Source organism: Mugil cephalus, chromosome 19, assembly GCF_022458985.1.
Source record: "Mugil cephalus isolate CIBA_MC_2020 chromosome 19, CIBA_Mcephalus_1.1, whole genome shotgun sequence".
Taxonomy (NCBI): Eukaryota; Metazoa; Chordata; class Actinopteri; order Mugiliformes; family Mugilidae; genus Mugil; species Mugil cephalus.
The window spans coordinates 9,060,267-9,081,579 of record NC_061788.1 but is presented as its reverse complement, the minus strand read 5'-3'; the positions used below and the strand labels follow the sequence as shown (position 1 = coordinate 9,081,579).

At 43.8% G+C, this 21,313-nt stretch overlaps 1 protein-coding gene across 3 annotated transcripts in view; it reads left to right on the top strand.

Moving 5' to 3' along the window:
- LOC124996594 (nucleus accumbens-associated protein 2) overlaps window positions 1-20,921 on the top strand; it is a 31,016-nt gene extending 10,095 nt beyond the window's left edge. Inside the window, exons 1-8 of one of the 3 annotated variants that reach the window (XM_047569779.1) lie at window positions 7,928-8,463; window positions 9,575-9,750; window positions 9,869-10,630; window positions 12,034-12,210; window positions 14,725-14,830; window positions 15,064-15,161; window positions 15,259-15,765; window positions 17,079-20,921. In XM_047569779.1, the coding sequence (XP_047425735.1) occupies window positions 9,639-9,750; window positions 9,869-10,630; window positions 12,034-12,210; window positions 14,725-14,830; window positions 15,064-15,161; window positions 15,259-15,765; window positions 17,079-17,128 (1,812 nt within the window). In that variant the 5' untranslated portion in view covers window positions 7,928-8,463; window positions 9,575-9,638 and the 3' untranslated portion in view covers window positions 17,129-20,921. The other 2 variants (XM_047569780.1, XM_047569778.1) reach the window with 2 other exon arrangements.
- The last annotated feature ends 392 nt before the right edge of the window (window positions 20,922-21,313 follow it).

Below are 21,313 nucleotides of genomic sequence, written 5' to 3'. Positions count from 1 at the left end.
ACAGTTTAGACGCTATTAAAGCCTTTGATTCCAACTAATGCTGCTGATCTCCATGCTCAACCTTTTGCCACTCTTTGACTTCGCTGGCTGGGATGTCATACGCATTCGCCTCTCATTCTTCTTTGCGTAGGCCTGGGATGTGCACTCCAGCCTTTCTACAGTTAGATGCGATCTCGCAATGGATCGACATTCATATACTCGACACGGCGCCAAGGACGATTGCATCGTTTGCGTACGTGTGAATGTCCCTTAGGCTCTTAGTACATAAAAAACATTCATCAGTAATGAAAATTGTGTCCATGCCTTCTTTAGAATACTAGTGGGCTTCTTGGTGCTTGAGGACATACTGAGTTGCATTTAATTGCATTTAATAATGATTATTTTCCTTTGTGTTTCATTGTACTTGTCTGGTGCCTTGAAGCCCAAAGCTGGAGCACAGCGACGGTGACACACCTTCTTTGTAACTGTGCTTGCAAGAATAAATTATCAAGGTGCTCTAAATGTAGGCACGAGCTACCTCCAATTAGCTCCTTCTTGATCCAGTACACTCCCTGCCATGGCACAATCACAGTTTTGGAAGTGAGCACATTTGAGCTGCCACAAAAGCTTTTCCCCCCAGAGTGAACTGATGTCCTTGTCAAAGTGGAGTCACAAGGCAGGACTACAACCTCTCCACTGCGTGGCCAAGGGCAAATCATGTCTCTTTTTAAGTTGAGCTCACTTTGGTGGAGTTATCCGTTCACATACACCTAGCTGTTGTAGTCTGCAAAAGTTTAATAATATTTCCAGACCGGCTTCTTGATGGATAAAGCCGCGTCGCTGTTGTTTTAGGAACAGCAGTTGTGTATTACTTAGTTTTAGACCTCGGCGGACCTCAGCTTTAGCGACTGTCCGGCAATAAATCCTACCTGCGCGGCGGTTATAAAGTTCACATTTCGTTTAAATTGTTTTAGAAAAGTGTCAACTTTATGGGTCCGTCTTGGGGCTGTAGTTTGTAATGAATATAAATCGCACCCCCCGCAAAAAAAAAAAAAAAGTCCTGCTCCCTTTAGTCGAAAGGAAAAACAGCTTTTTTTTTTATTTTTTTTTTTAGCAGCACTTTTTCCACTATCCTCAATGCGCTAGTCACGCCGCAATTAAAGACGTTTTTGCGCACTATAAACGACACCAATGTCAGTTTGTTCTTCATACATTTTTTAGTCATTGCGGGCCATGAAATTACCAAACAGGCAAAGGTAGGAAAAAATCTGCCTGAGCCCATTAAAAGTGATACTTTGCTGGCAGGAGATCAGTGCGTGCCAGCATGAAATTAGAACCCTCAGGCTCATAGCAAATATACAGTTATGTGTCTCAAAGTCACATGGCAGCTGCAGGCCGGTGCCAATGTAAAGAATTTATTAGTTATGAACGGTCCCAAAAAAAGAAATATCACATGGCAGTCATTGCACAGCATACTGCATCCTTGTATACTCTTCTGTGTGCGCACGCAAACGTTGCCGTTTAACATTCATTCCATTGATGCCTCCTGACTCATTTCTTGTGTTCTAGGGCTCTCTCTTCCCTTCTTTTCTTCCTGCTTGCGTAGCTTCGCCGTTACTTGGAAATTGGGGAAATTTTTGGTCTTGTGTCAGTGTTTGTTCAAAATATCACAGTCTTGCGTGAGTCCCAGGCCCGAGTTTCCCCCGCCGCTCTAACGTCACACTTGTGTGTTGCTGCAAACCGGAACGACGGGCAGGCCGCCACAGTGGTTCTGCGCTGTGAGGTTAATATTACCGAAAAAGCCAACCTGCCTGTTGTTCCCGCGGCGTATTATATTTCTTCACTTTCCCTGTGGGGTGGCAGGATTTCCCGTCCCAGAAAATGGCGGCCTGGGATGCATTTTAGTGTCAGTTTTGTCGACTCTTTGTCCATTGCCCCACCTGGCAAAGCGGGCATCTGTCCGTCTTGCTCACAGTTTGTGTTGGAATATGGTTAGTTCAGCCATCAAGCGCATATAATTGTCATTTTAATATTTTATTAAATGTACTGTTCACGTCTACGTAACTCTCGTAGATTTACAGTTTTTTTGCCACTCTTCCTCATTCCTCCGTTCTCCTCTAACTCCCTTTGACTGTGCTTTGTCAACTTCTCTTTTATTCTTTTCTATTTGCATCTTTCACACACACACACTCACACACACTTCTCTTTCCTTTCTCCTTTTTATTTGTATATCTTCTCACTTCTCCCAATTTAGCTCTCGCTGTTGTACGTACCTCTCAATCCCCTCCTTCTCTATCATTTTAACTCTTCTTAGCGTGCCGGTAAGTCGTCACACAGGTCCGAGTTTATGTAAGCTGACATGATTTTGTGTGTGTGTGTGGCGTGCTCAGCCTTTCTAGCGTCTTAGTCACCAGAGTTTGGTGTGATGTAGTAGCCACTGCTACTGTTTGTTTGTTTACCTCCCACAACCACTTGGAGTCCATTAGCAATGCCTTTGCCTCAGGAGGATCACTCACACGCACACTCACAAACTCTCTCTCTCACACACACACACACACACACACACCTACTGTATACGCGCTGCCACACACACACTTCCTCTGTCTTTCCTTCTGTCTGGTTTTCACTGCGTCTACAGGCTAAACTGACAGGTAGCCCACTGTTACAGGAGATTTCTGTCATAACTTTTTGCCTCCGAACAGTGTAGATGTGTTGGCTAAAGTGAAACGCGGTGGTTGTTAACCCGCAACTGCTGCACATTGACATCACATGTGCATTTTTGTGTTGGCCTGTTAGCGATTATCCTGTAATCAATTTTACACAATTTAGCATTTTGCTGTTTAGGCGGAAATAAACTATGACCGCTAAATTTACAGTACAAGTCATTCATTAAACTAGTAAAAAAAAATTATGATTCTCTTCAGGATTCAGGTTCATTCATTTTACGGCTAGTTGTTAGCAGTTCTTTATTTGTACATCCAGGAGATTCAAGTAACGGCAGCAATTATTTGAAGTTGAAGGGTATGGTGCAAATACGAATACATTGAGTCTCTTCTTTTTGCTCTGTCTTTGGTCTCCACCATCAAAAAATAAATATATATGTGTGTGTGTATATATATGTCATGATGTACTAGTGACACAGAAGTTATTTGAAGTTGTATATCCTTTCTTTGAACTCTGTTATTGGTCTCCACCACCAAAACAAATATATAATTAGCTGCTACTGTCACCATTACAGCAGTTACTTCAAATCAAACTTTATTTATATGACACTTTCCATTCGTACTTGAAGTTGTGTGTCTCAGAGTGTGACAAATACATGTCATCCCGTCTTTTTGCTCTATTTTCGGTCTCCACCACCTAAAGAAACATCCATAGCTGCTAGCTTTGTTTTTACGAATAGGCAACAAAAAGATTTCATAGAATATAGCCGCCTGCTCGGGCCAAAATAATTCTCTGAGTGGTGAGAGCGAACCAAAAATGATTTAATTGTTGGCTGGAAAATCACACCAACGATGATGCTTGCATCACAGTAATATCTGTACAAATTAACATTCTGACTAATAGCAGTTGGGCCTTGGGAAAGATTGTTCTCAAAATTTAAATGTATTGTATTTTAAAGTTAATGAAATACATTATTCATTAAAACAAAAATGAAGAGCTTTTGTTTTAAATATATGTTTGTTTCTTGAAAACCAGGCTATGCCCAGATTTATGTTGCCATGCCATGTGATCAGCTGTGAGCCAGTCTGAGGTGACATCAGAGTCAAGCCTCGCGTCATTACAAAATGCTACGAGTAGCTATAAAGCTCTAAAAAGCCGAGGGGAACTAGAGATAAGTTTATTACCACGAGTGACCCATTTAACTTGGCACAGTTATTTAATCCATTATGTTTATACCTACAGTTCAACAAATCAATCAGTCTAGTCGGAAAGTGCCAAAACCTGTCGGAAAAGTCTTGTTAATGAGGCGCATTCACGCTGAATTTGAAATACCAAGCATTAAAAAATGTAACATGTGCATGTCAAAGACGTGTGACATTTTATGACGATGCAGGATTTAGTTTGCGTCGTCCCGCCCTGGTATGCGTTCTTCTTCTTCGTGACTTCACACTCAAACAGTTGTCTTTGTGTTGCCTCAGACAGCATTGTTGCACCGGTGATGAAATTCAGCCATTTTTTTATTTTCAATTTTTTTTTCTTTCCCCTTGTCAGACCACAAGTTACATTATCGGTGCGTATTGAGTGAATGCAAGTGGAAAGATACCAGACAATATTCAGCCCACAACAAATAATTTCATAGTTGTCTCTTTGTTACATAACTGTGTGAATCATAGGGAGATTTTTTTTTTTTTTTTTTTTTTTTTGAGAAAAGACGATTTTTTGATCCCGACAATGTGCAGACAACTTCACCCAGCGGGGTCTATACACGGAGAATGATGTTGCATTATAAGCAGTGATAAGCAGCCTCTCTCTGCCTCCCTCTCTCTCTCTCGACATCCCATAATGATACTCAGACAGACTCAGGCAGACACCCGCTTGTTCCCGATTGGTAGAACTGTTGCCAGGGAGCGTTGCCGTCTCAACGTGGATAGAATCTGTTGTCTGGTACACTTTAGACATGAGAACAACTGCAGGATCTGAATATTTATAACGACGGCTCTGTTCATATTGAGATTGTATAGAGGCAACATAAGCAACAAAGGAGGGATGTGCTCCGGTCCGGCTCGCTCCAAAAATTTTCATACATTTAACTCCTTTTTTTCTTTTGTTTTTTTTTGTTTTTTATTCATGCGTCGCTATCCTTTAAATTTAAAGCTGTCGAACAATGCCATTAGTTTCCTTTGCCATGATCAGGTGCCTTACTTCCGTTTTTCTGACACACAACTTGAACTCCAACTTTTCCACACAGTGCTAAACCCACAAACACACGCGATCGCGTGTGACTTTTACGGTTTTACGTTTGAACGTTATGGTATTGTCGTTTGTTTGGGGAGCTACTGTATAACTGGCAATTAAAATTTGTGTCCGTGTGTGCGTGCGTGTGTTTGTTTGCCATCTGGCGAATCGTCTCATTTCTTCGTATTATTCAAATATGCCCGGACCTGCTGCTACAGTTAATAACACTGTGCGTAGGTATGAATCCTTGATTAAAATGGATGTAGCACATTCCGACAAAAGCAGACAGCAGCAGCGGCGGCAGCAGCAGCAGCAGTCGGATCAGAACAGTTCCCAAACTCCGTCCGAGCGCTGGACGTCAAGTGCCAAAAAGTCACATCCTCTGGTATATAATGATGATTGTAAAAACACGCCTTGGTATGTTGGAGTGCGGGGGGGGGGGGGACTTTGACATGGAAATGCAAACACATGGAGTAGGAATTGAGGACACAAGGTGCAGCGAGGCATGCGTGCACGCACACACATATAATCCCCTGTTAGAAAAACAAGTTGAGGGAGTTCATGCCATATATTTTTTTTATCAGGGATGTGCAAAGTCTATATTTAATGCAGGCGGCGGCGGCGGTGACGGGGGGAGGAGGAGGAGGAGGAGGAGGAGGTGGGGGGGGGTTTGCATGTACATGTTCGTGCTTATGTGCGTACCTTTGCACTTGTTCTCCTACATGCCTCTCCTCCGCTCCGTATTCATTCGTGCATACCCTCAAATTGGGGCTGTGTGTATGTGCAATGTGGCACACTAGCGTCCTGTCTGCCTGACTCAACATATTCTCCCTTCCCCTCTCCTTTGCTCTTTCCCTCTCTCCTTCCCCCCTCCCTCTTCCTCTCTTCCCTCCCCCTCCCCTCCCCTCCCCTCCCCTCCCTCTCGCTCTGCCTGGCTGGCACGTACATGCATGTCTGTAGACTCTGTACTGTGCTTTGCTGCCGTGGCACGCGCCAACCTCACTGCAATGCAGCCCTGTGTGCATTAATTGGCAGAGAGACAGTGGGTACGTGGTATGCAGGGCGGGAAGGATAGAGAGGAGGGAGAGGAGGGAGAGGCGAGAGGAGATGTAAGGACACAATAGTCACAATAACGGATGGACGGACCAATGTACGAGCGGTGTGGCAGGTTCACAGTGGGACAGACGGACAGACAAACAAACAGAATGTGTATTGCTGAGTGTGCACAGGGAGATTACCTGACAGTGTGTTGGCTCGTGTGTAACAGAGCCAGGGAACGTGTTTATGTCTGTTTGCATTTGTGTGTTGCCAGATTTGTTCCTGCCGTGCCTTTTTCTTTTTTTTTTTTTTTTTTTCTGCGCGCTCACTCATGTGTGCCTATATGTGCCGTGCAGATATCACACTGCCGGGGCAAAGCTCTCTAAACCAAAGTCTGACTCACTGTATTCAGCGCTTTGTGATATCCTCCCTTTCATATTTTCGCTGCTGTGACTGAAGAGTAAAAGTTTGCTCAGTTTAGCACAACTTTCTCCTCCACTTGAGGTTTCTTTGGCAGAGAATGAAGCGCAGTGTGTCTCGATACTTTGTGGGGCCGCGCTCAGCTTTTTTTTTTTTTTTTCCCAACAAAAAAAAAGCTCTGCATCAGCTTTATGTATTTTCAACAGATTGCGTGTCGCGAGGTGAAAAGATGGAGTGAGATTTTGAATATTTTTTTTTGTTGTGTTTTTTTTTTTTTTTTTAATCTTCACTGTCTTGGTCCCGCCGCCTAAAGCGCAAACGTTCAGAGTGCGCCCTCGACGACATGCGAGAATTACACAACGTCTTCGACGTGGATGTTTATGTGCACACACGTACTGTAAAAATTCTCTTACTCATCCGTCACAGCAGTTTTGCATTTATAGCCTCCCACACGCATCTTTCTGGAAATTATTCTCTCTGGTAGCTGTTGTGTTTCTTTTAGCCGCTGTCCTGTCACAGGCTGCGACATCTGGCTCCTGTCCTCCCTCGTCCACATCAAGTAACATTTAGGGAGGCCTCCTGCGCGCGCCGGCCAAGAGACTAACAACAGAAAAACGCAGAAATGTCACTCGGATTGAGCCAAGCTACCAACGCGGAGGCGTAAATTAATCATTTAATTTATCAATTCATGTCGAAGTACAAAATAGTCTTGCGTGAAGACAGTGCTCCTCTCTGTTTATGTGTAGGTGTTTGGCAGAGATGTCCTTGCATGATTCAGAGAAAACACACAACGCTTGCTCAAAAGAAGTCAAATCTCTCTTCTTCTTCTCGTGTTTTTTTTAACTATTGTCTAAAAGACTGCAAGAAAATGGGAGTTACCTCAGCATAGCTTGCATGGTTTGTGTTTTTTTTTTTTTTTTTTTTTTAATGAACATTTTCAGTTCTACATTTGAACGGATTATGGGATTGCTGCATTGTGTATATTAAAGCTTCCAGTTTAGCAAAGCTTTTCTCCACCAAGATGTGACGCACTCCCTCCAGACTTGCGTCAAACCGGGATTTTAGAAGTTTCACTGCCCGACGTCCGATTAATTAGCGGCCGCCGTGACCTTTGCCGGCGTTGTCTCGTTTCTCTTTTGTCTTTGTCATCCCCACCATATAGACATCCGTGTCCAGGGGCGAGTGGCAGAAGTTGCTTCAACCTAATTGTCTTTCTCTACTCGTACTGTCCTCAAATGACTTTCTCTCTGTCTCAACCCTCCCTCCCTCGTTTCTCTCTAGCTCTGCCCAGTCTCTGTCTCCGTCTGTAACTGTAGCCTGTGTTTTTCTCTCCCTCCCACTCCCTGCGACGTATAGATACTGCATTGATCAGACACACGCGCGCGCGAGCGCACGCACACAAACACACACACGCGCACATGCGCGCTCGCACGCACACTGAGCCTCCCACTCCTTTCATCATTGATTCGCTCTGCTCTGCTCGGCTCTGCTCGGCTCTCTCTTTCCTCGTCCCCCCCCCTCCCCTCCTCCCCCCTCCCTATTCTCTTTCTGCCCTCCCCCCCCCCCCCCCCCCCCCCTCTCTCTCTCTCTCTCTCTCTCTTTCTCTACAGCAGCACTTGTTGAATTCAACCCTCGGAGAATAGAGAGAGGGGGAGAGAAACAGAGAGAGAGATAATGACAAGGAGGCAGAGGGAGGCTTTGAGACAGTGCTTGAGCAGACAGTGAGCAGAGAGAATGGGGCTTTGGAGGATAGAGCGATAGGAGATAGGCTGGGGACGACAGACAGACAGACAAAAAGTCAGCCAGACAGCAGAGAGAATCGTCTTTGAGACGGTGGGAATGACACTTTAAGTGAAAGAAATAGTCGACCAGACAGTACAGTACATCAGAGCGCTTCCATCTCTTAACTACTCCTCTTCTGTCCCGGTCCCGACTGCTGCTGCTGCTGCTGCTGCTGCTGGTGGTGGTGGTGTGTTTGTGTGTGTCGAAGCTCCATGGTGTGCTCTGACCAGAGGACTGGCTCACACAGATCATAACTGTCTGGGATAACAGTGAGCGCTCTTTGTGTGAATTTGTGCATGTGTAAGAGGCCGTCAGCGGAGCAGAGTCACGTGCAGGTTTCTCCAGGTGAGTGCTCGGATGCCAAGTAAACAGTAATTTTCCTGTGCGAGCCCGTACTGCATGTACCGTCCGCGCGGACTTGTGCATGCACACTTTTTATGTAAGTAAGCCAAGAGTGCATGTGCGCCTGTATGGAGCACATGAAGTGGGAGTGTGTGCGTGTGTGTGTAAGAGAGAGAGAGAGAGAGAGAGAGAAAGAGAGGCGGTGACATTTTTTCAGTTTGTATTCCTGGAAACTGCTCTGCAGCATTGCTCAATAATGAAACTAGTGCGTATATGTAAGTGTGTGTGTGTGTGTGTATGTGTGTGTGTGTTGGTGGGGAGACAAAAACAATGATTCAAGGTTCAGACGAGGGAAGAAGGTGCCACTGAGGAGGGGTTGAGGGAACTATCGAAGTTAATAGGATATTGGGTGCTGCGTTGGATTGTTTTGTAGTCGGAGCTTGGGATGACAAAAAAAAAAAAAAATAAATAAAAAAATACGGACTCAGCACAACCGAGAACTATGACATGAAAAAACTGATTGTGCTTAGTGTTGTTTTTGTTGCCGAGAAAAGTTGTTGTCAAGGCCGGCTTGCAGGTCATCCAAGTCCATGCTGCGGGAGAACTGTTGTTGATGCATTAAGTGCAGTTCATGGAATGATTCCAGAGTTCTTGGAATTCAAGTCATGTAAAAAAACAGCAACATAGCCTTAAGGTATTTCACAACGTTCTATGTACAGTAGGCGCGCCATTGTATTCTTTTTTTTTTCTTGTTCGTTTTTTCCTGTGGACTGACTCCTCCTCTCTCTGTCTCTCTCTTTCTTTCTCTCTCTCTCTGTCTCTCCCCTGCCTGTACTCCGTCACCCACTATCTCCGCATATCCATCCTTCTTTCACACACCTCTCACTTCTCCCTCAACTCTATTTGTTTTCTCACTTCATCTCAACTCTATTCTCCTTCTTACTCGCCGCTTCCTCAAAGATTTTCTCAATTTTCTCTTCTCGCCCCTCGCCTCCCTCCCTCCCTCCTCCTCCCCACCCACTGGCGTGTCTTTTTCATCTTTCACACATTTCCTATTCGCTCATTCTTTCTGGCAGTGCTTCTCTCCTCTAAAACGTTTTCCATACCTTTACAGATGCCTCTCCCAGCGGCAGAGTCTGCAGTGAATATCTGAAACACCATCTTCCTCTGTGGCCAACATGTCCCAGCTGCTCCATGTGGAGATCCCGAACTTTGGGGCCACAGTTTTGGGTTCCCTTAACGAGCAGCGCCTCCTGGGACACTACTGTGATGTATGCATCTTGGTCAAAGGTTGGTAATCAGGAATATTTGATCTGTTTTAAGCTGTTCACCCAACTTCTAAGTTATTATTGTTATTTTATTATTTATTTATTTTTTTTATTATTCTATAAATCTTCTTCTCACCCAGGTCAGGCATTCAAAGCCCACCGGGCTGTTTTGGCTGCCAGCAGCCTCTACTTTCGTGACCTCTTCAGCAGCTCCACCAAGTCCCAGTTTGAGTTGCCTTCCTCAGTCACACCTGCTTGCTTTGAGCAGATCCTCACTTTCTGCTACACAGGGAAGCTAACAATGGCAGCTAGCGAACAGCTGGTTGTCATGTACACAGCTGGCTACCTCCAAATTCAGCATATAGTCGAAAGAGGCATGGACCTAATGTTCAAGGCAAACTCACCTCACTGTGACTCGCAAACAGCAGGGTCCTTAGAAGAAACAGGATCTGAGCCGCAGAGTCCTTGCAACAATGGCAACGGCCTGGCAGTGGCCACCATTTTGGGAACTCCGGGCTGGTCTCCATCTCTACTCATGACGCAACGTAAGATTAAGCTAGAAGGGGGCGACCCGACGCCCCTGACAGTACCCTCGACGCAAAGCAAGATTTCGTCTTCGGAGCTGGGCAGTCGGCTGGCGAGGGCTTCGCTGTTCTACACGACCGCCGGAGGGACGCCCATTCCCGGCATGCCTCCTTTCCACCTCCACGGGACCAGCGGCAGCGGAGCGGCAGGGGGCGCTGGCGTGGAAAGGTCCAGTCCTGGAGCGTCCAGCCTGCCGACCACCGACAGTCCCACATCCTACCAGAACGAGGATGAGGAGTTTGAGGAGGAGCCCTACGACGGGATCACTGAAGAGGCCTACAGTCAACTCTATGGACGCTCAGCTAACCCATATGGAAGTGAGTATTATCAATTGTCAAACAGCAAATTTGTATTCGGAAAAGATCACTAGGCTAACATCTAACATCTAAAATATCATGTGTTCTCAGTTAACTTATAGCGTGTCATTATAGCATTTACTCATTCGAGTTCATAACTCTAGAGCAGTCTCGGTAGAAACCCCGTATCAATGTTATCTCTCTAGTCATTTAAGGTCTGACCAAGTGCATTAGTTCCTCAACTGCCCTCGGCTCAGATGGGAGGGGGGGTAATCACTCAATATCAGCCCAATCTAAAAAGCGAAACTTGGCGTGACTTGCAGAAAATATGACCATAAATGTGAGGTTTATCCAAACATGTTATGTATTGTGCAAAAGAACTGACGCACATTCATTTCATCCCAGCTACATTATTTAATCTTTCATAAATCATGTATCCTGCGCATCTTAGCAAGGCAGGATGTTGTGCCTCCAGTGTGTGTGTGGGTTCTCTCAGCATAAAGATAGCTTTATGGAGTTATGATTGGAGTGCATCGTGACCAACAACACACTCCTTATCACAGCTACAACAGCTGCTCTGTACTGCTTTTTGTTATGGTTTTACCAACTCTGTTCCTAGCACTTTTTCGAGAACACACGCAGCCATGGACGGTATAGTCATGTGTGCTCGCGTGCACATAGGCACAGACCAGAAAGACGGTCACGAAACGCACATGTGCACGCGCTCACTCTGTCATCCTTTGCATTCTGCAGCTCTAAGGCATCACACAGGTTTGTCAAACTCTAGAGTTTCAGATATTTATGAAATCCGCTCTATCTGCAATCAGTCAGAGCACCCCAGGGTGACATTGTAGGATATTTGAGAACCATGCACATCTTTCCTCCTTCTGTGTGTGTGTGTGTGCGTTTGTGTGGTAAGTGTCTATACACATGCAAAGGGTTTAATCCACACTTTCCAGTTTGTGCATGTGTGGCAATTAATGGATTTATTTCTCCTGTTCTGTGAAAATGTGTGTGTGTGTGTGAGAGATAGTTTATGTGCCCACAGAACCGATGTGCACAGACTCACAAGTCATCTTAGAGGTTAGGGGAAAACACTTTCCAAGTAAAAACCCAACACCCAGCTTCGGATATGTCCCCCTTCAAAGCTGAAGTTGCTGATGCAGCACCACGACTTAACTAGGATACATCTGCAATGCTCTAAAACATTTATGAAACACAACAAACAAATGTTTATGAGATTACCCTCAACTTGCTTTACTAATTATTTTGATATAGGCAAGAGGGTAGGCATGATAGTATAACACGGCTTTTTGAAGTTAATCCAGAAAATTGAGACGTGCGTAGGCATTTCTCCGCTATTTACCACGAAACCGTTTTGCCTCTTTTGCTAAAATCCTTCTGCTCTCCCTTGTTTTTATTAGTCCAGGACAAGCCAGAGATGGCAGCGGTGCCCTTGGCCTTGGAGAACCGCAACTGCGTGCTGATCCGCAGGGACCTGGTGGCGCTGCCTGCAAGCCTCATAAGCCAGATAGGCTACCGCTGCCACCCTAAGCTCTACACTGAGGGGGACCCTGGGGAGAAGCTGGAACTGGTTGCTGGTAGGCCATGCACAAATTCCCACAGATTCATTCGTACACCAAGTGGGTTGGGAAAGTACCCGTACTCTAACTTCGGATCGAATTTGATAACTTTAAAGGGATGCGCCAAAGTCACTCGCCATATTCCCCAGAGTTTGATAAGTGAGAAAAAGCGTTTTCAAATCGGCCCAGGACTTGTCCTAATCCGGCGGCGCAGCTGTTAGCTTTAGCTTGGCATCGGCGTTGTAATGTAGAGTCGCCAATTAGCCAGTCATTCGCAAAAGTGATATATAAACTCAAGAATTTTCCTAATTACTTCTTGCGACCTGTACATTCATATCAGCGCAAATAAATGTCAATGCAGTGAACACAAAGGGATTGCGAAACACCACGCAGCACCTGGAAACCCCCAGCTTCCGTCAACACAACGACGTGACTGGTTTTCAGGTGCTGCGTGCTGTTCTTTGCGCCTGGCAGCGGTGCTTTGCCGGAATACAGTCCCAAGTCTATATCTGCCCTAGGCTATTATTTCATGTTAATTGCATTGACATTTGTACTTAATATGAAATAACAGGCCACAAGAAGTAATTAGGAAAATTCGAGAGTTTATTTATCACTTTTGCGAACGACTGGCTAATTGGCAATTCTACATCACAGCGCCTATGCGAAGCTAAAGCTAACAGCTGCGTTGTCGGATTAGGACAGTGCCTGGACCAATTTAAAAACACTTTTTCCTCACTCATCTGGGGAATACGGTGTATGACTAAATTTCACATGGGGTAACGTATCCCTTTAACTAAACGAAATTCAGGATGCTGCAACATAGCCAAGAGTTGGAATGAGGATAAACGGGATCATCCCTATGTTCCCCAGGTCCTATGTTCCCCGCTTTGTATGTGACCGGGGAACATAAGACCCTTTTTTTTTACAAGGGTTAGGGTTAGGGACAGTATTAGGGACCCGAGGAACATAGGACCCGGGGGGACATAGATACGCTCCTGGATAAACTGCATGTATACGTATTCACTTCACCTATATTAGACTTCATTATGTCTAATCCATTCATGTTAAAGTCTTTAATCAAGACATTTTGGGTCAGTTACATTTGAGTCATATGCCTATTTAAGAGGCTCTCTATCAGACCACTGTGTGACCCATGTTCAACTCACGCCAGAGGTGGGTGATGAAGCTAAGGCTTGGTTTATACTCCCGCAAGGCAGAGCCTATAGCACTGCAGCTACACCGGTGTAAGCATTTATACTTGGTGCTCCTGTGTCCCTCAAATGGAACGGAGTGTCTCGTGTAGGTGTTGAAGTTAATAAAGTTGAACAATAATTGTACCGAAATCATTGCAACACAGTAAAGAGAGAGGCCGTCTGAGTGGATGGTGTGTAGGCAGCACGACAGGAGGAGGGTGATTTTTTGTTTTATTTATTTATTTTTTTTGTGCTTGCCTGACCACTGAGAGGAGTGGACGAGGATTTAATTTGGATCACAGTTGGTGTGGCCTGCGACACCGCGATGTGCAGTTAAATTCCTGGGGAGGTGCACATCAGGTTATAGGGTTTAGAGTACATCGAGGTGTATAGAGTTACAGTATGGCATACCTAACGTGTAGATCTTATGCAGAACCATATATCTGGCTTAAAGTTGGACAGTGTACGTTTAGTTATTCAGATTGATGTCTATACTGGGGTTGACATGCGTGGAGTCGGACTTAAAGGGATGAAATCAAACTGCGGGATATCTTTGGAGAGATTTAAGACACTGGGAGAAGGACAACTATCTCTGCAGTTATCATCAATCAGGCTTTTATAGAAGACTGACAAGACACGAGTCACTCTGGAGTAAAAAGGATATGACTGCCTGCCAGGAGTTTGCCAAATGGTCCTTACCCTTAGCTCAAAGAGTATGAGGAAAACATTTTTCTTTTCTTTTTTTTTTTGCGATATGATGAGACAAAAGCTGAGCTATTTTTCTGACTGCTAGATAGCGCTCTTGGCAATCAGACTTTTGAGGAGAACAGGCACCACTCAACATGTAGGTAATATCGTTCCTGCAACGGAGCATGGCAAAAGATAAAAAAAAAAAAAGATAAAGAAAAGTTGAATCAATTTACTTTTGAATCCTCCCAGACGGAAGAATGCGGCCCCGATAGAGACGCAGCTGAACGCAATGTGAGAAAGTTGTGGTCCATAAAAATAACGTACATTCTACAAAAAGTTTCCAGCTGGTCAGATTCAATCAAACCATAGTGTGATTTAATTGAAGACAGGAAGGAGTTCAGAGAAAATGCGTAACCCGGTGCTGTTTATAAGATGCTGAGTACAAAGCCCGAATGGGAAAAAAGATTTCTTTGAACAGAAAGTAAAACAGGTAGTAATTTCATCTTGTGCTATTTTTATGACCTACTGAAAGTAGTTAGGGCGGCTGAATGTTTGTTGAACTCCATCACGGATATCATGAACTTTTGATGAAAGAGGTCAGAGCTGGTTGCAGTTGTAAAATACTTTTCTTTGTTTCCGTGCCACGCAGGTACGCAGGTGTTCATGACTCGAGGTCAGCTGATGAACTGTCACCTGTGCGCCGGAATCAAACACAAAGTCTTGCTCCGCCGTCTCTTAGCCACGTTCTTCGATAGGTGAGTGGATGCCGCTGATCGGCAGTCTGTGTTTGGCTGTTTGTATAAGTCCCCTTTGATTCGAGTTCTGTGTAGGACTCCTTAACACTACTGCTGTTGTCACAAACCAACTTTCACACTCCATCTGTGGCCATGTTGTGCAATGCGGTTAGATGTGTGTGCTCTCATGTTTATCTACTGTTACGTGCCTGTTGCTGACTCTGCCCCCTGGTGTTGACTCTGTATCCCTGCAGAAACACTTTAGCCAATAGCTGTGGGACAGGTATCCGTTCGTCTACGAGTGACCCAAGTAGGAAACCTCTGGACAGCAGGGTCCTCAACGCTGTCAAACGTAGGTTTATTCTTCAAAGAAGAAAAAAAAAATATGTGATGCAGTTAATACAATAGTAATACAATAATTTCTCTATATGGATTTCTCTCTTTTACAGTCTACTGTCAAAATTTCAACCCTAACTTCAAGGAGAGTGAAATGAATGTGATTGCTGCTGACATGTGCACAAACGCGAGGCGTGTCCGCAAGCGATGGCTGCCCAAGATCAAGTCCATGCTGCCAGATGGCATGGAGGTGTACCGTGCAGGAATGGGCATGGGTGCTGCTGTAGGTCTCGGCCTGGCGCTCGGCGCGCCTCAGTCAGGGGTTTCCCTCTCTTTCGAGCCTGACTTCAAGACCCTAGAGCAAAGGCTGTATCCGGATCGCAAGGAACCTCTCAGGACTCACCCACCGCTGACGGAAGGCAGCCCCGGGTCTGGGGCGGCCGGGGCCGAGGCAGAAGGCGAGGGAGTAGCCCAGGAGGAGCAGGAGGAAGACGAGGACGAAGCCGGGTTAGAGGGTGTGGACGGATCGCTGGGGGCGCCATCTTTGATCGCGGGAGCCGAGGCGGGCAACTGCTCGGGCGACACGCCGCCCGAACAGGAAGTGGAAAGATTTGGACAAGGTGTGAGGGTGAACGGACAGTGAATGTCCCTTTGGGCTGCCTCTCATGTTGTGAAATCTGTTTATCCGCATTTTCTTTTGCTTGCTCTCAAACATCTCGTCCCACTCTCTTTCTCCGCCCGCTCCAGGCTCCCTCAACGGGAAAATCTTCGAGCCGCACTCATAGCTCTTACTATACAGAAATGTACCACACATGCATGCGCACACGTGTGCTTGCGTACTCGCATACTTACTGATAGTGGAGATAGAACACTGGTAGTACAAGCAGACACAGGCATGGCATTAGCACTTTTTTGGAGAATCCACCCTTTCCACTTAACTACTCTCTTATTATGCTCAGTATTTTGGGGCTCAGAAATATTACAAGGTCCCCCTGGAAGAACAAACGGCTATAGTGATTCACCATTTCAGTGCAATACAAAAGCAACAACTGCTTTGTTGGCAGTTTAGGGAGTGTCGTATAAAGGTTTGTAAAATGACTCCTTTTTCTTGGAAAGCTGCATCTGAAAATAACCTGCGTAACCTTGGGAGAAACAGATCACAGATATACAGCTCCATTAAAGGGGCAGCGGCTGCAATGTTTGGCCACTTTACATTGCATTATTGTATAATAAATATGTATGACTATATAACAAAGATTGTATTACGTTTAAAGGTCATTTACTGCGTCAGCTCAATCCAAATCCGCCCGGTTAAATCGGAGTGTTTCTCGGTAATCCCAGGAAGATCGCACGGAGGTTTCTTTTCTCATGCATATTTGCCAGCGACACATCGGATTAGATCAATGCGATGCCTGTGTCTGCTCGAGACCGCGCCCCGCCCCGACCACACGTACAGCACATGCAAATGCACACACACATTTTCCACTCTATGATACTAGCCTTTAATATCTGCACCGATGCATTTAAAACACACTGTCCAGAAAAAAAAGAGAAAAAAAATGCTTTTTAACTTTGGGAAAAAAGAAAAACAACAAAAAAAAAAAACTTTTCAGCCACACCTTGAAGATACACAGAGAGAGAGACATGAACAAGATCACGGACTAAAATCTGAGCTTGCATGCGTTTATCCAAACGACGGATACCAAGAATTATTGAGAACAACAAAGCCACAAGCCTGCATCTGAATAAGATAACAGCTACTGTTTTGCCTCGAGATATGCCATTAATGCGGAAAAGGACCTATTCCACCGCTCATTGGGCTCTGACCTCAGTCTGACACGCTAGAACTGACCTGGGTGTGACCCGGGATCGACTGTGTCCAACACAGGATCAATTTCTGTTCTTTTTTTTTTTTCTTTTTTTTTTTTTAAAGTACGGAGTGTGCTGTCACCACGAGCAGAGGAGGCTGAATATGCGGAGTAGTACGGGGAAGTGCACTACAGTGAGCGGTAGAAGAAGAAGAAGAAGAAAAAAATGTCAGAGAGAAGCACTGTTCCGCCTTGATGTGGTGCTCAGATGTGCACCAAGACTACAAAGTCCTGCTTCCATCCTGTTTTTTTTTTTTTTTCGTTTTGTTTTTGTCAGTGGGTAAAGGGGGTAAATTATTGAATAAAATTTATAAGAGCAATTTATGCTGGCTTATTGCATTTGCACTCAAGAAGGTTAAGGGGTGGGACACTGAGAAGCTCAGACATTACTAAAGACTGCAAATTCCCACCACGTCGCCCTCATTGCTCGTTAGATCGGGGGATCGTGGGTGTGGAAAGAAACAACAGGTCTTTTCTGACGATGACTGTTTCTACATTTTGGAAGGGGGGGGAGGGGTCGGGGAGGGGGTTGAGGTAAAGTCGAGCAGGGAGATAAACCTGCATTTTGTTCTTTTTGATATCTGCTTTTCGCCACGCAGTCCAAACTGCCTTTCTCTTTTCATGCATTGATTTAAAAGATGCACTGTTTCCTTGTTTTTCTGTTGTTTTTTCTTTTCCTTTTTTTTTTGTATGTTCTGATCAGCAGTGAAAGCACATTTAATCACAAAAGCAGAGTTTAAGAAACTGAAAATTTTAAGTCACTCACATTTTGAAAACTCAAATAATGAAATTTTATCCATTTTTTTTTTTTTTCTGATAAAATGCCATAAAAGGGGGGAAGGTGCAGTAGCTGTACACACCCCCTGGTCTATTTGAGCTGTTTGTCTTTGCTTCAGTGTCGTGCCACTTCAAAGGTTGGGCCAGATCATTCTCTGTCTGCGCCCGTCTCGTTCCGGGGTTCTTTAGGGGAAGCTTTAAGATGGCCCTGCACAAGAAACACAGGGTAAAAATTGCACTAGATATTAATAGTGACGTTTACAGTGTAGTTTTTTTTTTTTTCCTTTTCAAAGAAATGTGATCTGCCATAGGTAAAACGAGGGCTGTGATAGGATGGCTGAGATGATGGACGAATGTAAACTGTAGCACTGCTTTGGCGAGGGTCCAAGCCTAGATTGAAAACATTAAAAAAAAAGAAATAATTAACTTTTTGTGTACAACTCATAATGAGCTATATTATATAAAATGAATCTGACTGTGAGAGTTGGTGGCGTTCTCGAGCTTCAGTGATGTCATTCATTTTAAAAACAGATGTGAACAGGTCTTCCCTTTTGCATGTGTGCAAAAACCGAGCATGGTTCAAGTACAGGTGTTGTTGTTTTTGTTTTGTTTTTTGTTTTTTTTTTCATTTTTGTTTTTTATTTCCACCTTCTCTCCCGACACTTGTGTACGCCTCTAGCATTGAAATGACAAGATTTAGCGAATCATATCTTTATATTTTATTTAATTTATTCTGCTTCAGCTTTTGTTTGGAACAAACATTTTAATGACTGATTAAATTTTAATTACTGATGACTTCTGATTCCCCCCCCACCCCCCACTCTGTTTAAAACTTATTACTCTAGATTTTCATGTTTACTCAAAACTGTTAAATTGGGCATTTAGCCTGTCAGACATTTAATCGGTTTCTCTTGTTTTGTGCATCAAATAATTATTGTTTTTTTTTCTCAGATCTCTGTGAACAGGCAGGGTTACGTAATGCCACCGAATACAAAGAATTTCAGATCAAATCCAATTAAAATACAGCAGTAAATAAGACGGGGTGGGGAGACGTTTATATACTCCACTGTTATGATAAAGGGTTGTGGAGCAGTGCCTTAGACTGTGAATGTGTGGGTGTGAGTGCGTGCCATAACTTTATGTCCGGAAAGAAGCAACGCTGAGGACGTACTGTATAGAATACAGACTTATTAAAATGATCCAAATTATAAAATTGGACTCTAAAACTTGAATTTATTCACCTATGTGCTTACTTTTGAGTTTGCCACCGTGTCATTCTTTAAGGACAAAGTGAGTCAGATTACCAGCCCTGTTAAATAGAACTCATGAGATGCATTGATAGCCCACACACAAAAGTCCAATAAACTCTGATAAACAGTATTTATTGTGCTAAGAATCTCCACTTGATTACATGTAGTGTGAGGCATAACCCTCATTAAAACATCGGCTTCAAAAGCTTGTTCGCGTTTCCTGCTGAACTGTAAAAATATACGGCTGTGAGAAACACCGGTTTTATGTTTTATGTTGCTTATGGTCTTTTTTTCTTTTCTTTTCTTTTTTTTTTTTCTTGTGCAGGGTAAATTGAATTATGTTGCACTATAAACTGAGAAATTCTCAGAGATTGTCGTGGCTAACCCCCTGGGAGGATAAGCTCTGTTTGAGGTGGCTGAAAGAGAAAGTCCAAGAATGTATGTAAAATTCTGTATTTGTATTATTATTATTATTTTTTTTTTCTTTTTGATCGCAGCTGACTCCCTCTCATGGATGATCACTGAAAGTGATGAAATGAGAGCTATTAGGAGTTGTTGGTTAAACGAACATTTTGCTGCAAATAAATTCTCATATACTTTAAAAGAAAAACCTTACATTGCGCTCTGTTCATCCCCCATCACTGTAAGACTTAACGGGAACAGTAGGTTTTTGTTGCATTGAATGGTTCATCCTGAAAACAATACATTTATATGCAAAGAGACAGTTGTATAATAAAGTGCATGCCATTCAGACATTCACCCTAACCCAATCAAACCTCTGATCTTTATGCACCATGTATTTTATGCTGAATAACTGTTGTCACTGTTAGCAAACGAAAAACCGTGGAGCCTTGCAGTGAGCAGGGCTGTGTTTTACTTTGAATGTTTGCATAAAACTTAATCTCTTGTAATAATGACAGCAAAAAAAAAAAAAAAAAAAAAGTGACAAAGAGTGGAATATGTAGACAAACCACCGGGTTGAGTGTGCATTTTTGAACCTTCAGCAGGCTAAAAAAAAAAAAAAAAATGCACTAAAAGTTTGTATGTGTGCGCGTCCGTGTCCTTGAACATAATGCCAGCACTTTAGAATTACTTTCGGGAAAAAAAAAAAGCGAAAGAGAAAAACATCAAGAGCGACCAAGGGTTAGGCAATGAGGGGCGAATGCAACTTTTAAAGCCATGTGTTCAGAGCGCTGACAATCAGAAAAGGGAGGAGACCCAAAGTGCACTATGGGAGATACGACAGGACTTGCTGTGCTCTTGCTATCTGCTTCGTCTTTCTCCGGCTTGCTTTGGTCTGTGCTAGCTTACTTTCCAGAGTGAAGGGACGCGGTGGTGTTAACCTCAGCCTTCTTGGTTATAAGTGTGTGTCTTTGCAACAAGGACTGACTCATACCTTGGTGCTTCTTGAACAGAGCTGCCCCATACTGACGTGGACCATTCGCGTCACGGTCTTGCAAAGACGGGCCGAACTCGGTCCTCAGTGTGGGCTTTCTGGTAACCTCTTGATGGACAACATTATAAATGGTAAAAGGGGATCTTACCATGCAACCCTACACTTCAGTCATGGTAATGTCCCTCACTATCAACAGGGCTTGGACCAGGCAAACTGGGATGGGACAATTTCAGTGTTGATACCGCTTTATGTTTCAAATGAAAAATGTTAAAAATGTTTATGCGCCTTCTGACTCAAGCATCAATAATATATACAGCAGAAATGCAAGTTGCCACTTTTGATGTTGCATAAGAATCTACCTTTCATTCCCATCATGGTATTTGCCATCACCAGTTTTAAGTTGTACGTCCAAGAGTACCTAATTTCTTTAAATGCAATACAGAAAAAAAAATCTGCTTTCTAATAAAAGTCCTTACTTCACCATATACTGCCCATCTCTTTCTTTTTTGTCTCCGCTTGTTTGTGTTCACAGCTGAATGCTGACTCCGAAAACCTGCCAGAGGAGCCCATTACAAAGTTTTTGCAAGTTGCGATGTATGCATAAATACAAACGCAAGGAGTTGCCATCTGAAGGAAGACAAAATAGTCATTCTCAGTGTTTGTGACATTTGGTATAAAATACTTGTTTGAAACAATTCCCTCTGAAGCTTGAGATTATATGGGTAAGTGCTTGGAAAATCTAACTTGACTTTAAAAAATTCGAAATGACATCATTGTGACGACAATGAATGTGAGTCATGCAACAAAAGAATGAATACTGGGCAAAAGTTCTGATCCACAAAAATATGATTTTTTTTTTTTTTTTACATTAAGAGAC